This window comes from Hippocampus bargibanti, linkage group LG12, assembly GCF_051943395.1.
Source record: "Hippocampus bargibanti isolate YZ-2025 linkage group LG12, ASM5194339v1, whole genome shotgun sequence".
Lineage (NCBI taxonomy): Eukaryota > Metazoa > Chordata > Actinopteri > Syngnathiformes > Syngnathidae > Hippocampus > Hippocampus bargibanti.
Window position 1 is genome coordinate 22017718 of NC_142745.1, and position 13659 is coordinate 22031376.

General features: G+C 50.0%; 1 protein-coding gene across 1 annotated transcript in view; it reads right to left on the reverse strand.

Moving 5' to 3' along the window:
• The window catches only part of mtmr14 (myotubularin related protein 14), a 31200-nt gene extending 25430 nt beyond the window's left edge, over nucleotides 1-5770 (reverse strand). The window contains exons 1-6 of the mRNA XM_089010341.1: nucleotides 4491-5770; nucleotides 3841-3989; nucleotides 3403-3511; nucleotides 3178-3253; nucleotides 2081-2141; nucleotides 1840-1962 (exon numbers count right to left, since the gene is read on the reverse strand). Of these exons, the coding sequence (XP_088866467.1) occupies nucleotides 1840-1962; nucleotides 2081-2141; nucleotides 3178-3253; nucleotides 3403-3511; nucleotides 3841-3989; nucleotides 4491-4622 (650 nt within the window). The 5' untranslated portion in view covers nucleotides 4623-5770. The remainder of the gene's footprint in view (nucleotides 1-1839; nucleotides 1963-2080; nucleotides 2142-3177; nucleotides 3254-3402; nucleotides 3512-3840; nucleotides 3990-4490) is intronic.
• Between the last annotated feature and the right edge of the window lie 7889 nt (nucleotides 5771-13659).

Sequence of the window (13659 nt, forward strand, 5' to 3'; positions counted from 1 at the left end):
CTTCCAGAATCTTCCTGTATTTGGCTCCATCCATCTTCCCGTCCATTTTAACCATCGTCCATGTCCCTGCTGAAGAAAAGCAGGCCCAAACCAGGATGCTGCCGCCACCGCCACCACGTTTGACAGTGGCGATGGTGCGTTCAGGCCGATGAGCTGAAGCTATCCTTGCGCATTGTGGCCAAAATGTTCCGTTTTGCTTTCATCTGACCGGACGGAGCACCTTCTTCCGCATGTTTGGTGTGTCTCCCGGGTGGCTGGTGGCAAACTTGAAACAAGACTTTGAGAAATGGCTTTCTTCTTGCCACTCTTCCATAAAGGCCAGGTTTGCGCAGGGTACGACTGACTGATTGCTGTCCTACGGACAGACTCTCCCGCCAGAGTGGTCATGGATGGGCCTCTTGGCCGCATCTGTGATCACTTTTCTCCTCGTTTGGAGGGACGGCCGGGTCTTGGTAGATTTGCCGCGGTTCCATTTCAAGATGATGGCTTGCACAGTGCTCCTTGAGATGTTGAAAGCTTGGGAAATCTTTTGGTATCCAAATCCGGCATTAAACTTCTCCGCAACAGGATGTGGGACCAGCCTGGTGTGTTCCTTCGGTTTTCACGATACTCTCTGCACTTCAAACAGACCTAACCTCGAGACTATCGCAGAGCAGGCGCATTTAGACGGAGACTTGGTTACACACGCGCAGTTGGATTCTATTTATCATCATCGGTCAGTCAGTCAGTCAGTTAGGAAAACGTTCGAACTTCTGGAGCGGGTTTGCTGCACTGAAAGTAAAGGGGCCCAATAATAGTGCACACCCCGCTTTTCAGTTTTTGGTGTGTTTAATTTGTTACAAAAAAGTTGACACGAGCCAAGAAATGTTGTTCCACTTCACGATTGTGCCCCACTTGTTGATTCTTGACCAAAAAATATATTAAAATAAAAATCACATCTTTATGTTTGAAGCCTGAAATGTGGCGAAAGGTTGCAAGATTCAAGCGGGGGGATATTTTTGCAAGGCGCTGTAGACGGAGGACATTGATTGGCTGTGGCGACCCCCAAAGGAAAAGAAGTAGATATATACATTACAGGTATATGTATAAGGTGACTAAATGGTAACACGATGCAAGACATCCATTGGATTGGATTTGCCTTCAATAGTCTCACTGTGGAGAAATGTACATTTCACAGCAGCAAAGTGGTTTTCCCCATACATTGGGCGCACGCACCGCATTATACGCCGCAATCTACAGTAAATAAATGGAATCACCGTATTCTCCACACTGATGAGACATTGATGAATGCTGGGAAATTGGGAAATCAGACTATTATTTGTTATTTAGTTTTTTTTTTTTAACTTTTTACTTCCGGGTTGAGTAAACGCTGGCGCGTGTGCCTGCCGCTGCTCACCTGCAGAAAAAAATATCCTGTGACTGTAAAGCGTTCTTGAGTTTTGAAGGGCGCTTATTCATGAAATCTATTATTATTAAAAGGCAAATGCTGCCCCCTCCTAGAAGGGAAAAACATGGTCAGAGGTCTGGCCAGCGCTTTATTTGCACCCCCCGCAAGAAAAACCAAAACCCAGACAAATTCGGGAATGGCAGTGAATGAGTTAACGAAGAAATATTCTTTTTGATTGTCTGCAATGCAATGCCAAGGTGCACTTGACAATTTGATCACTGATTCTGTGTATCGTCCACTGATTATTAATAATAATAATCCCTTTCATAAGGTCACTTTACAGTCACTAGATCTGTTTTCCTCTGCGGGTGAGCAACCCGGAAGTAACACAAATAGATAGCAAGCTAGCTAGCGAGATACAACCACGTGGTGAGGAAGGCATGGTTTCTTACTTGAGGCCAAACTTGACCTTCTTGTTCTCCACCATCAGGTCGCAGATGTAGCGAACGGACAAGTAGCGCAGGAGCTTGATGTCAAGGCCTCGGACCTTGTCAAAAAGCTGAGAGTCGCCATTCCTGAGGAGAAATGAAGACAAAGAAAAAGGGAAAGGAAGCTTCAGGATTGTCAAGATGGCCGAAGCGTGACAAGCAACAAGCGAGCCCTCCATCCCCAAAACACCGTTTGATCGTTTACCTGAAGCCGCAGTCCTCCTCTGGAATCTCTTCCGAGTCTGCCCACGTATCGTCGCTGCCCCCTGCAGGGGAACAAAGGTTTGCGCACAACAGAGGCAAAATCAGAATAATCCGGTTCATTTCTAAGCGCCTTTCAAAACTCTCAAGGTCACTTGACAGTCACGGGATCGTTTTTTTTTTTTTCTGCAGGTGAGCAGCGGCAGCCACACGCGCCAGTCTTCACCCAACCCAACTATTTCTGTCTGTCTGTCTCTCTTTTTGCTTTTTCTCTTCGATGGATGTGAATTGAAAATATAATCATTTAAATATATACAGTATACACACACACACACACGTATAGACGTAGAAACAAATGGAAAACCTTTGTGAGTCTGACAATTTAGACCTTCCCAAATCACAGGAGCAAAAGTGGTGGAAGGAAGACAATGGGCACACAAACACGGGCAGGCAGATAAAACTCCAGTTATTTGTTTGTTTTCACAAAGTGGTTTTGATTTGGACTTTTGGGGCCTCCTGAATGGTTCCCTGTGATTAAGCTAAACAAATACAAATCAAATAGTCTGAAAATGTCTCCCCCGCCAAATCAAGCCTCTGTGTGCAATGCCCGTCCGTCTCAGCACGATGGGGGACAGAGCTTTCAAAGTCACACTTCCTCCCGCCCGACATTGCTAACATGGATTCTCTTCCCACCTTCAAATCCCATCTCAAAATTTAAAACATTCAACATTTAAAATTGCATGCATCTCTTTCTAGTTTCTCCTTAGGATTTATTTCTAATTGTATTTGATTGACCATTGTATCTATGCTTGTGTGTGACTGTAAAGTGTCCCCGAGAGCTTTGAAAGGCCCTTGAAATCAAATGTATTCTAATGACAATCATGCAGGCCTGGTGGTGAACAGCGCCAGGCCATTGTGGGCAAAACATCGTCATTTGGAGGGAGACGCGTTTGCTCCTTGTTGAAGGAACTTTTGCTCCCGGTGCGCTTGTGATGGATGTGCCAGCCGGCGCACGTGCAAGCAAAATAATCCACGGGAGGAAAAACAACTTGGCCATTTCCCACGCGTGTTTGCGTGTGACTGTGCGCGATGGTGCTGTACCAGAAAAGATGTAATTATAGCTGCTGCGTCCGTAGAGTTCCCCCCAGCCCGCCAGAGTGGACGAACGACAAATGTGCTGCAGTCGGGGAGAAAAAACACACACACACACACACACAGTTCACTTTGCTTCCTAGCAATGAAGGAAGGGTGACATTTTCTGCTGACGTTTGCCATTCGGAGAGGCAAAGATGGCGTTTCCTGTAGCGCGCGGCAGGCAGGCAGTACCTTGCCATTGTATAAAATGACCGGACAGACGAAGCGCCCTCGACATCGGGCCAGTTTACTCCGGTTGACCAAATCTTGAAGTTTGCTGATTTGCACCGTGCTCTCGAACCTAAACACAAAAAAATGCGGATGTATTCCTTGCTCAATCAGAGTCCACGAATGCGTCCATTTTTTGACATGCTTCCACCTCCACCACAACACGGGCCCTCAATTCCAAAGTGGGAAAGATGGAAAAGCCTTCTGCTACGCTATCGGCCCCCGAAGGCAAACACTGCCTTGCAATTGCGCAACGTTGATGTGGTCCAACAGCGTTTGACCTTTGCACTGGGGTGTCAAAGGAATGCGGCACCAATAAACAAGCTCATAACAAGGTTTTTTTGGTGTGTTTGTTTTTCAGACATTGACATGATATGACACGGGCCGGTTTTCAAGCGGTACCCGTCTCGATCAACATCTGTGCATTGATACTCCAGGAAGACGATCCGCCGTGGGTAGTGGCCACACACTTCACCGTTGGCGTTATGGATGACGCTGTACTGGTAATCTTTGGCAAACAACTCCAAACAACAGCTTTCAATTGACTCCATCTGGAAAAAAAGAAAAAGAGCAATTCCATTGGGAAAAATGCCATTTCTTCTCCTCCTTCAGCCAGAAAATAATCATCGTACATTGAATGGACAAGCGCCTTTCGGAACACTTTACAATAAAAGCATGAATGAAATGACACAGAATAAAATACACATCAGGGGAAAGGAAAGCAATGGAAGGAAGCCAAAAGACAATTTGGGATTAGTGAGTAACAATTTGTGGACAAAATAGTCTGCGATGGAGATATGTTTTGAGGCCAGCGGAAAAGGCCTTGCAGGCCCACCACTGCTGATTAGTGTCTGTGAACATGGCCATCGTAACAATGACGATAAAATAGGAAGAAGAAGAAGAAGAAGGCAGGAAAAAAATGTTTAGTTTGCTGACAAAGCCTCTTGGATGAGAAGCAAAAGGTCGGCCACCTTGAGTCCGGCTGAAGAAAGCTTCTTTCTCGTGGTTTCGAAAACTCTCGAGGAAGGAAAAAGAACGGAAAAAAAGCTCACCGCAGGAGTGACTTCCTTGGCTCTGTACTGGCTCTTGGAAAACAAGTCAATCAAGTCCATGATTTCTTGTCCCTTTTTGCTCGGCTGCCCAGGAGCCTTCAAGCAGCCGCCGGCGGAAGGGGACGCCGCCATCACTCTGGACTCGGTTGCCTTCAAACAGAACACTGGCTTGTCCGCTGGAAGGGCGAGAGCCGGCGGGCCATCCCTTCCCGATTGCCCTCTGGAAGGGGCCAGCGCCGGAAGCTCTTTCGGGATCGGGGGCACCGGCGAGCTCTGTCGATTGCCCAACAAAGTGACACGACCCGCTTCCAGCTAGCTAGCTAGTGAAGGAAACAAATACGTTGAGTTAGCCCTTTTCAACATTGTCGGATGAACATTCAAAGCAGGAGTTAGTTGGTCAGTATCAATAGCGCGTGCGTTCCGAGAGATAGATGAGGGGGCCGATGTGGAACGTCTGACCGACTTGTATTTTTGCAGGCACGACGCCAGCGATTTTCCACCACTGTGCCCTGAGAAACTGTCCAATGGCCCTTTTTCTAATGTGACATGTGATTTATTCTCCCAACATCATGTCATCGTCCGGCGTCCGCCGCGCCGAAAAGGGTCATTTAATATTCGTCCGTGTGGCCTCTTTCCTGTGAGATGCTTCATGGTGTGCCGCCAAAGAAAACGCGCCCTGGTTCAAAAAAAAGGTTGAAACCCATTGCAGCGGGGGCTCGAGGGCTCAGCCGATTCTCATCACCCAAAGGAGATGAAAAGTTACCACCTGACCCGATGCTGCAGGAAGGAGGTGACGGCTTCCATACAACATCAACCGAGGCCGCTTGACGGGGACCCAACTTGAGATTCCGATCTCCACTTCATCCCGCCAAGAAAGAGAGAGAGGGGGGCGGCAGGAGGAGGGATCCAATCAACCGCTGATTTCTTTGCTTGAGCCAAATTTGAAGATGCAAGGGGTACCCGTTCAAAAAAGGGACCCTGTCTCATCTGATTTTGAGGGCACGCCAAGATTTTCTGTGTCAAAGAGCCGAGACCCAGAATTGTGCACGAGATCAAATTGTTGGGAATAAATCATCTGTGAGTAACTTGTCGGCTTCTTTGGAGATCTCTCTCACAACCGGCCGGCATGCCGATTGTTAGGTGACAACGTTGCGCAATAAGGTCAATACGTAATTATTGACCCTATTCATAATATTGACAAGACAACCGTAAAATGCTAACATCGGCCTGTCATATTTTAACCTAACACTAGTTAGCTAGATAGCCAGCGAGCTGCTAGGAGTTATACTCACACGCCCGAGTTGTGATATGAGACGCATTTATGACAAAAACACGTATATGTGTCAAGCTACAACAATCGCGGAAATTCGTGAAGCACCTCCCGGGTGGTGCTTTTCGCTTTAGACGGCGAGTGGAGCTTCCGGCGGTCGGTCAGCGACTCGGGAAACGTCCAGGATCCGCAACGGCCTGCTCGTCTTTGCTCGTTGACGTCAAATTATCAAATGGAATTGATATTCTTCGTGCTCCGGGAATCCATTTGGCAACGGAAGGTGGCACGGCGGTCGAATCTCCGATCTGTCTCTGCACGAACGTGACCGGAACGACGGCCGCGGTGTTGCAACCCACCATACGGAGTTGGGATAAACAGGAAGTTGGTGGGACCACGTGACACGTCACCTCCCATTTAAAGGAACAGTCACAAATTTGGGGCGCGGGCGCAAATTCTCTTGGGCGCAAATCTTATGAGAATAATACATTTCATTTTTAAGCGCCTTTCAAATCTCTCAAGGTCACTTAACAGCCATTGTTGGATGTTTTTTTCTGCGGGTGAGCAGCGGCAGCCACATGCGCCAGCGTTCACTCAACCCGGAAGTAACTTAAATAGATAGAAAGCTATCTAGCAGGCTAATATATAGCTAGCCAGACAGCTAATGGATAGCCAGCTAGATAGCTAGCTAATATATAACTAATAGATAGCTAGCCAGACAGCCAGCTAGATAGCCACACAGCTAATGGATAGCCAGCTAGCTATCCAGCTAGTCAATACATAGCTGATAGCTAGCCAGATACAGCTGGCTAGATAGCCAGACAGCTAATGGATAGCCTGCTAGATAGCTAGCGAGATATAATAATAATAATACATTTCATTTTTAAGCGCCTTTCAAAACTCTCAAGGTCACTTAACAAGGTCACTACTAGATGTTTTTCTGCAGGTGAGCAGCGGCAGCCACACGCGCCAGCGTTCACTCAACCCGGACGTAACTCAAATAGATAGAAAGCTAGCTAGCTAATAGATCGCTAGTCAGACAGCTAATGGATAGTAGAATATGATGTTTTATGGGGACCTAGGAACTGATTATTCTCATTTTTAATGGTTTCTTATGGGAAATAAATGTTTTGGCTGTATTTGGCCATAGGAGTCAAATGTCCTGGTTGCCAGTTGGACAGACACTCGTAGCTCTCCTCAATATCTGCTCTTATTCCTTCGGGAGTGAAACACCTCCAGCGTGGACTACCTTGCCACTCTTAGTAGTCACCATCCGACTACATTTCTCCAGCCCGAATGACATCCCGGTGTCACTGCTGTAGATCCCGGTCGTGTGGAGCCCAGAGTCTTTCAGAGCCCTTTTTGTCCTTAGTATGTCATCCGTGGAGAGGAGGTGGATGATCATACGTCCATTTCGGAGGTGGATCCGTAGCCTGCCTTGGCGATGAAGTCACGATGTTCCAATAGACGTACTTGGAAACAAGATGCCGGTTAGCTTGCCAAAAGACATTTTCCTCATGACTATTTTATGATCAAAATGGATGACATTTGCAATAGGATCACTTGTTTGATCAAAGTTTCCGGAGGGGAACAATTTAATAGTTAAATAATACTGCCAAAATGATGACAATATTTAAAGGACAACCGACGTCTCCGGTCAAGTTGTTTCCATCATTTGTAAAATGGCTTCAAATGACTTCTACTGGGTGTATTTTAATAAGATTCCACTGTATATTAAAGCTATATTTAACATTTTAAGACTGGCGCTGAATATTCAGGAAGTCTTGTTTTTGAGTTGGTGACGAGTCCATACGTGGCGTCACTAAAGGACTGCCCTTTACCGTAAAAAAGACGCATTGTAGCGGTCCTTCCATCACGTCAATGTATTTTGCTGTACCTGTTTGGTCTGGGGACCTCGTGTTGCACCCAAAAGCCGCCAGGAAGCCAGAAGAGGGCGTCCAAGCTCCATATAAGGAATTTATCAGCCTGTGGAAACGGAGGTGGCCACAGGTCACCATTTTGTGCCTCTTTTTTTGGGTGAGAGATTTCTCCCCTCAAAATGGCACGAAATAAATTCTTTAATCGATTGCAAAAATGTATGTTTTCCTCTTCGGAACTATTTGAATCATATTCATAACTGGATGTGTAACAAGAAAGCACATTCTCCGAATCTGAAGCCATTGTTTTGATTCTCCAGCAATACAAGACGTCTTGGCGTGACGTCACCAACTGGGGGCGGGACTTTCTGAAAATGCCCAATTGGCAGCTCCATTTTTTTGCAATTTTTGGACACTTGAAGTCATTTTGATTGGTGTTTTGCATTTGACTAAAAATAGCATACTGCGTGTTTTGGGTATTTTTGATGCTAGTTAGGAATGTGATGTCAGTTAGGAAACAAAAAAGGACAGGTCGTGCTGCAAATATTTGAAGCAGTGAAGGGTTCTTGTGACTTCCCCCAAAATGAAAATGAATGAAATGACCACTTGCCACTGCGCAATTGTCCATCAATCAAATGAAAAAAGTATTTGTCACACAACTGCTCCTTTTTAGAGAATCAAAACGGAGCAATCGAAAATGATCAAGTGCACATGTTGTGGCTCGAGCCATCCTTTCACTCTGAAGTTTGCTTTGAACACAGCTGCTCTTTTTTTTCCATCAACCGCTGGCAATACGTCATGTACTTTGTCGTGTACTTTTTCTGCTGTGGACAACGTTGACAGGCCTGCCTGCCTGCACGCAGCAGCCGCACATTGAGCGACGGACGGCTGCAGCAAATGGCTCCTTTTACTTTACGCTTGGCCATGAAGCGGTCGGGGTATTCCAAACTCCAAATGTCCTACAACCGTAGCTCAGTTTGGCCACTTTTCTCAAGCCAACTTGACATTCAAAAGCTCCTGAAGTACACATATCCCTTTTTCGGTGCGTCGCGCTGCTATCCGCTCAAACCATGCTTGGACAAACAGACTCATGCAGATGGACCTAAAGAGTTTGATGTTTCTCTTTATTTGTAAGTAGGTTCGTTGTCAGATCTCCCAGGCAGGTGACGCGCAGAGGTTGATCGTGGCGTGGAGTCGAGCAAGTTGTGCTGTGAAACTCCGTGCGAGGCTGAGCAGGTCTCTGCGAGCGGGGTGTCTGTCTGCGTCTGAGTCCGAGATGAGTCTGAGTCTCTCTGTCCCACGACAGCTGCTTTTATACCGTTTTCAAGCGTGTGATATGCGTCAGGGTGAGACGCACATCAAGGAGATCAAGGAATTGAAAGACATTAAAGCGGCGGTGCGCACCAGTGACGCCACAGGGCTCCCCTCCTGGATCTGAAGTCGGGGAAGGCGACACGGGAAAAAAACGAGCTGGACGCACTCAGAAGAGCCGGTAGGAGGTGAGACGTTCTGGGAAGTGCACACGTCTGCCGCTCCGGGTCGTTCGGCCACACTGAGAGGCCAGGCACGAAGAAGGTCGATCACCGGACATGGGAGTCGTTGTTGGTGGGGTGGCCGACGTCGGTGTTCGGGAGCACGGCAACGTGGGCTCTACGACTGCCGATTTGAGTCGGTCGACGGAGACTGTATCCTCGCGGCCGTTGATTTGAATCCGGAACGACTTCTCACCGCGGGAGAGGACGGGATACGGGCCATCGTAAGGGGGCTGGAGGGGCTTACGCACCCGATCACACCGCAGGAAGGCATGCGTACATGTTAGGAGTGCGGGATCCACGTGCGTCGGCTGGTACAATGTCCGTGGTGACTGGGGCCGCAGAGCCAGCGCAAACTACCGGAGGCTGGTGAGCAGATCATTGAGGTCAGCGGTCATATGGTCGGTCGGGTTGAGCAGCTCACCAGGCAGGCGTAAACTGGTGCCATATACCAGCTCCGCTGGAGTCGAGTTGATGTCGGGCTTTAGCGTGGAACGGATGCCCAGCAACACCAGAGACAGGTTATCCACCCAGTGTTCGGCATTGGCGGCAGACATTAGGGAGGCCTTCAGTTGGCGATGGAGGCGTTCCACCATGCCGTTCGCAGCTGGGTGGTAGGCAGTCGTCCGGTTTCATTCACATCCCAGAAAATTGCACAGCTTGCCAAATAGTGCAGACTCGAACTGGGCTCCACGATCGGTGGTGATGGTCTTCGGTGACCCAAAGCGGGCGACCCAATGTTGGAGGAAGGCACCGACAACAGCTTCGGACCCGCAGTCGGACAAGGGAAGGACTTCGCACCACCGGGTGAAGCGGTCAACGCAAGTCAACAAGTACCAAAAGCCACGGGAGGGGGGAAGGGGTCCGACAAGATCTATGTGGACGTGACTGAACCGGGCGTCCGGCGTGTCAAAAATTCCCATGGGTGACTTCGTATGGCGCTGGACCTTTGAGCGTTGGCATCGTAGACAGCCGCGCACCCAGTCTCGCACGTCTCTTTGCAGCCCCCTCCAGGAAAACCTTTTCGCCAGCATCTTGGTCGTGCCACGAATTCCAGGATGAGAGAGACTGTGCAGAGAGTCGAACACCTTTCGCCGGAAGGAGTCGGGAACCAGTGGTCGCGGGACGCCATCGGACTGGACGCACAGGATTGTGCAGCCAGAGTTATGGAGAGGGACCGCGATGATGTTGGAATCGTTGGCATGGTCGGCCAGACCTTCTCGTACCTGGGCTGCTGCCATCTCATCGTAGTCAAGACCGTCGGGAAACTGGATCGCGTTGATCTCAACTCGAGAAAGGGCGTCTGCGACCTCGTTCTGAGCCCCCTGGATGTGGCGAAACTCAAGGTCAAATTGCGAGAGGTAGTCCAAGTGCCGAACTTCTCGCTCCAGGTACTTCGTTGATGCCGAGGGGATAGAGGAGTGGCTTGTGGTCGGTATAGATGATGACGCGTCCACCCTCGATGAAGTGCCCGAAGTGCTTCACGCTGAGGTAGACACCAAGAAGTTCCCGGCCAAAGGTCGGTCCGGCTGGAGGGCCTTGGAGAAGAAGGCGATGGGTCGAGAGTCGCCATTGAGGCCGTCGTGGAGAACCGCACCGATTGCAACCGTGGAGGCGTCAACCATGAGAGACAACTGACCATCGGGGCTTGGGTGAGCTAGGAGTGTTGCATCGGCAACAAGATCCTTCAGCTGTTGAAAAGCCTTTAATTGCTCGGAGGAGAGGTCGACGGGAACGTGCTTCTTCCTGTTGCCAGTCAGCGAGTTTTGTGGCAGGGCAACCGCGGCACAGTTCGGGATGAAGCGTCGGTTGAAGTTTACCATCCCGAGGAAGCGTTGTAATTGGGTTACCGTCTCGGGTGTGGGAAAGTCACGGATGGCCTGCACCTTGCCGGGTAGAGGGCGTACTCCTTTGCCATCAACTAGGTGGCCGAGGAACTTGACCTTGGGCTGGCCAAAAACGCACTTGTCGGAGTTGACGACCAGGCCGTGCTCATCCCGACGCTTGAAGACCGTTTCCAGGTGCTGCAGGTGCTCGTCTTGGGAGTTGCCGGCGATGAGGATGTCATCGATGTAGGCACAGCAGAAGTCAAGGCCGCGCAGGACAGAGTCGATGAAGCGTTGAAAAGTCTGAGCGGCGTTCCGGAGGCCAAATGGCATGCGGAGGAACTCAAACGAGCCAAATGGGGTGGTGACGGCCGTCTTCGAAACATCCTCTTTCACGACAGGGATCTGGTGGTAGGCTCTCACCAGATCGATGGTGGAGAACACTGTTTGTCCGTGGAGGAATGACACACAGTCGTGGATGTGAGGAAGAGGATAGCGGTCAGGAACTGTGACGAAATTCAGTGCTCGGAAGTCACCGCAGGGACGCCAGTCGCCTGCCTTCGCCTTGGGGACCAGGTGCAGCGGGGAGGCCCATTTGCTGTCCGATGGACGGATAATACCAAGCTGAAGCATGTGGTTGAATTCGGCTTCAGCAATCCGTTGTTTTGCCGGGGCAAGGTGGCGAAAACGTTGAAACTTCGCGGGACCAGTGGTCACAATGTGGTGAACAACGTCGGGAGCAGGTAGGGTCGTCCGACTGGGGTTGGTCAGGTCGGGGAATCGTCAAAGGAGCGTGAGAAATGGAGAAGATGAAGGAGATGGTACATGCGAGAGATGAAGAAGCGCAGGGTTGCCGGTCCTACCGTGCACGGACAGGCCGGTCGTCTCATCAGTCAACCTCTTCCTGCGGATGTTGACGGACAGATCAAACTTGTGCAGGAAGTTCGCGCCAAGGATGGGGTGAGGAACATCGGCAATGGTGAAGATAAAAGGGAAGGAGCGACGTAGGCCCAAGTCGAGGTTGAGAAACCGTTGACCATACGTCTTAATGGTGGTGCGGTTGACAGCTTGCAGGGACACTCCAGCGTCGGGGTTCCGGCGCTCCGCAGGGGAAGGTGGCAGAACGCTGATGTCAGCAGCCGAGTCCACCATGAATCGTCTTCTCAATGTGCGGTCGCGGACATAAATGATGTAGCTGGTTGTGGAGGCGCCAGGCAAGTGGGAAGCCGTGTTCACTCCCTGGCTGGGCCGTTTCCCGACCTCTTGCACGGCTAACTGCGTCGTTTGGCCCGGTCACCCCAATATTGGTGGTACCAGCACAGGTCGTGGTCCGCGCTGGATGGGTTCCGGTTGCGGCGTGGGCTGCGCTCTCGAATGGGGGGGCGGCGTCCGCGACTACGGCGGCGCTCTCGACTGTGGCTGCGTTCCCGGATTTCCGTTCACAGGGCACGCATCTCGTCGACGAGCAGTTGCAGAGCATCAGTCGAGGGCCCTGGTGTCGGAGGACACTGCATGGCAGAAACGGTAGGCTGCCCCGCGTACGCCTCCGTAACTTTGTCGGCGAGGGCGGCCAACTCCTGCAAGGGAGAGTCGGGTGGTGTGGTTGCCAGGGCTGCTTGGATCCTCGGGGGCAGCTTCTCTATGAAGACATGCCGCAGGAAAGTCTGGTCCTTGAGGCTGTTGCCCGCCACATCTCGAGGCGTTGCAGGAGCTGGGAGGGCCGGCTGTCCCCCAGCTCAACGTCATGCCTCAAGGCTACGTACCTCTGGTGTTCCGTGAGGGTGGTCTGCCTCAGGATTTCCTGTTTCAGGGCAGAGTAAGGAATTTCAGCCGGAGGATCGAAGATGACTCGCCGCACCCGGCCAGCCAACTCCGGAGTGAGGGCAGCGATCGCATAGTGGAATTTGGTGGTCTCTTGGGTGATGCCACGGTTGACGAATTGGGAGTCAACCACTTGGAACCAGAGCTCCATGTCGTTGTGCCAGGGGGGAGGGGTTTGAGGGAGACGGCGGCAATCTGGTCTCTTTCCATTCAGAGTTGATTGGGCTGAGGAGGAGGGAAAAAAATGCTCCTGGCCGGCTCGCCAATAAAGAGTTTGATGTTTCTCTTTATTTGTAAGTAGGTTCGTTGTCAGATCTCCCAGGCAGGTGACGCGCAGAGCTTGATCGTGGTGTGGAGTCGAGCAAGTCGTGCTGTGAAACTCCGTGCGATGCTGAGCAGGTCTCTGCGAGCGGTGTGTCTGTCTGCGTCTGAGTCCGAGATGAGTCTGAGTCTCCCTGTCCCACGACAGCTGCTTTTATACCATTTTCAAGCGTGTGATATGCGTCAGGGTGAGACGCACATCAAGGAGATCAAGGAATTGAAAGACATTAAAGCTTAAAGCGGCGGTGCGCACCGGTGACGCCACAGACCTACGCGGCCTACTCATTCTTTTCTTGACACTTTATTTTAGAGACATGTCATATTGGAATATCCCGCTGTGTTGTGGTGCCGCATTCATCTCCAAAAACATTTCCAGTTTAAATGTATTTAAATTAATGCTGATAACGCTTGAAACCGACAGCACTAATTGGCACATATTTTACATATATACAGTAGGTACATATGTACATTATACAGTACATTATACAGTGTATATATATATATATATATATATATATATATATA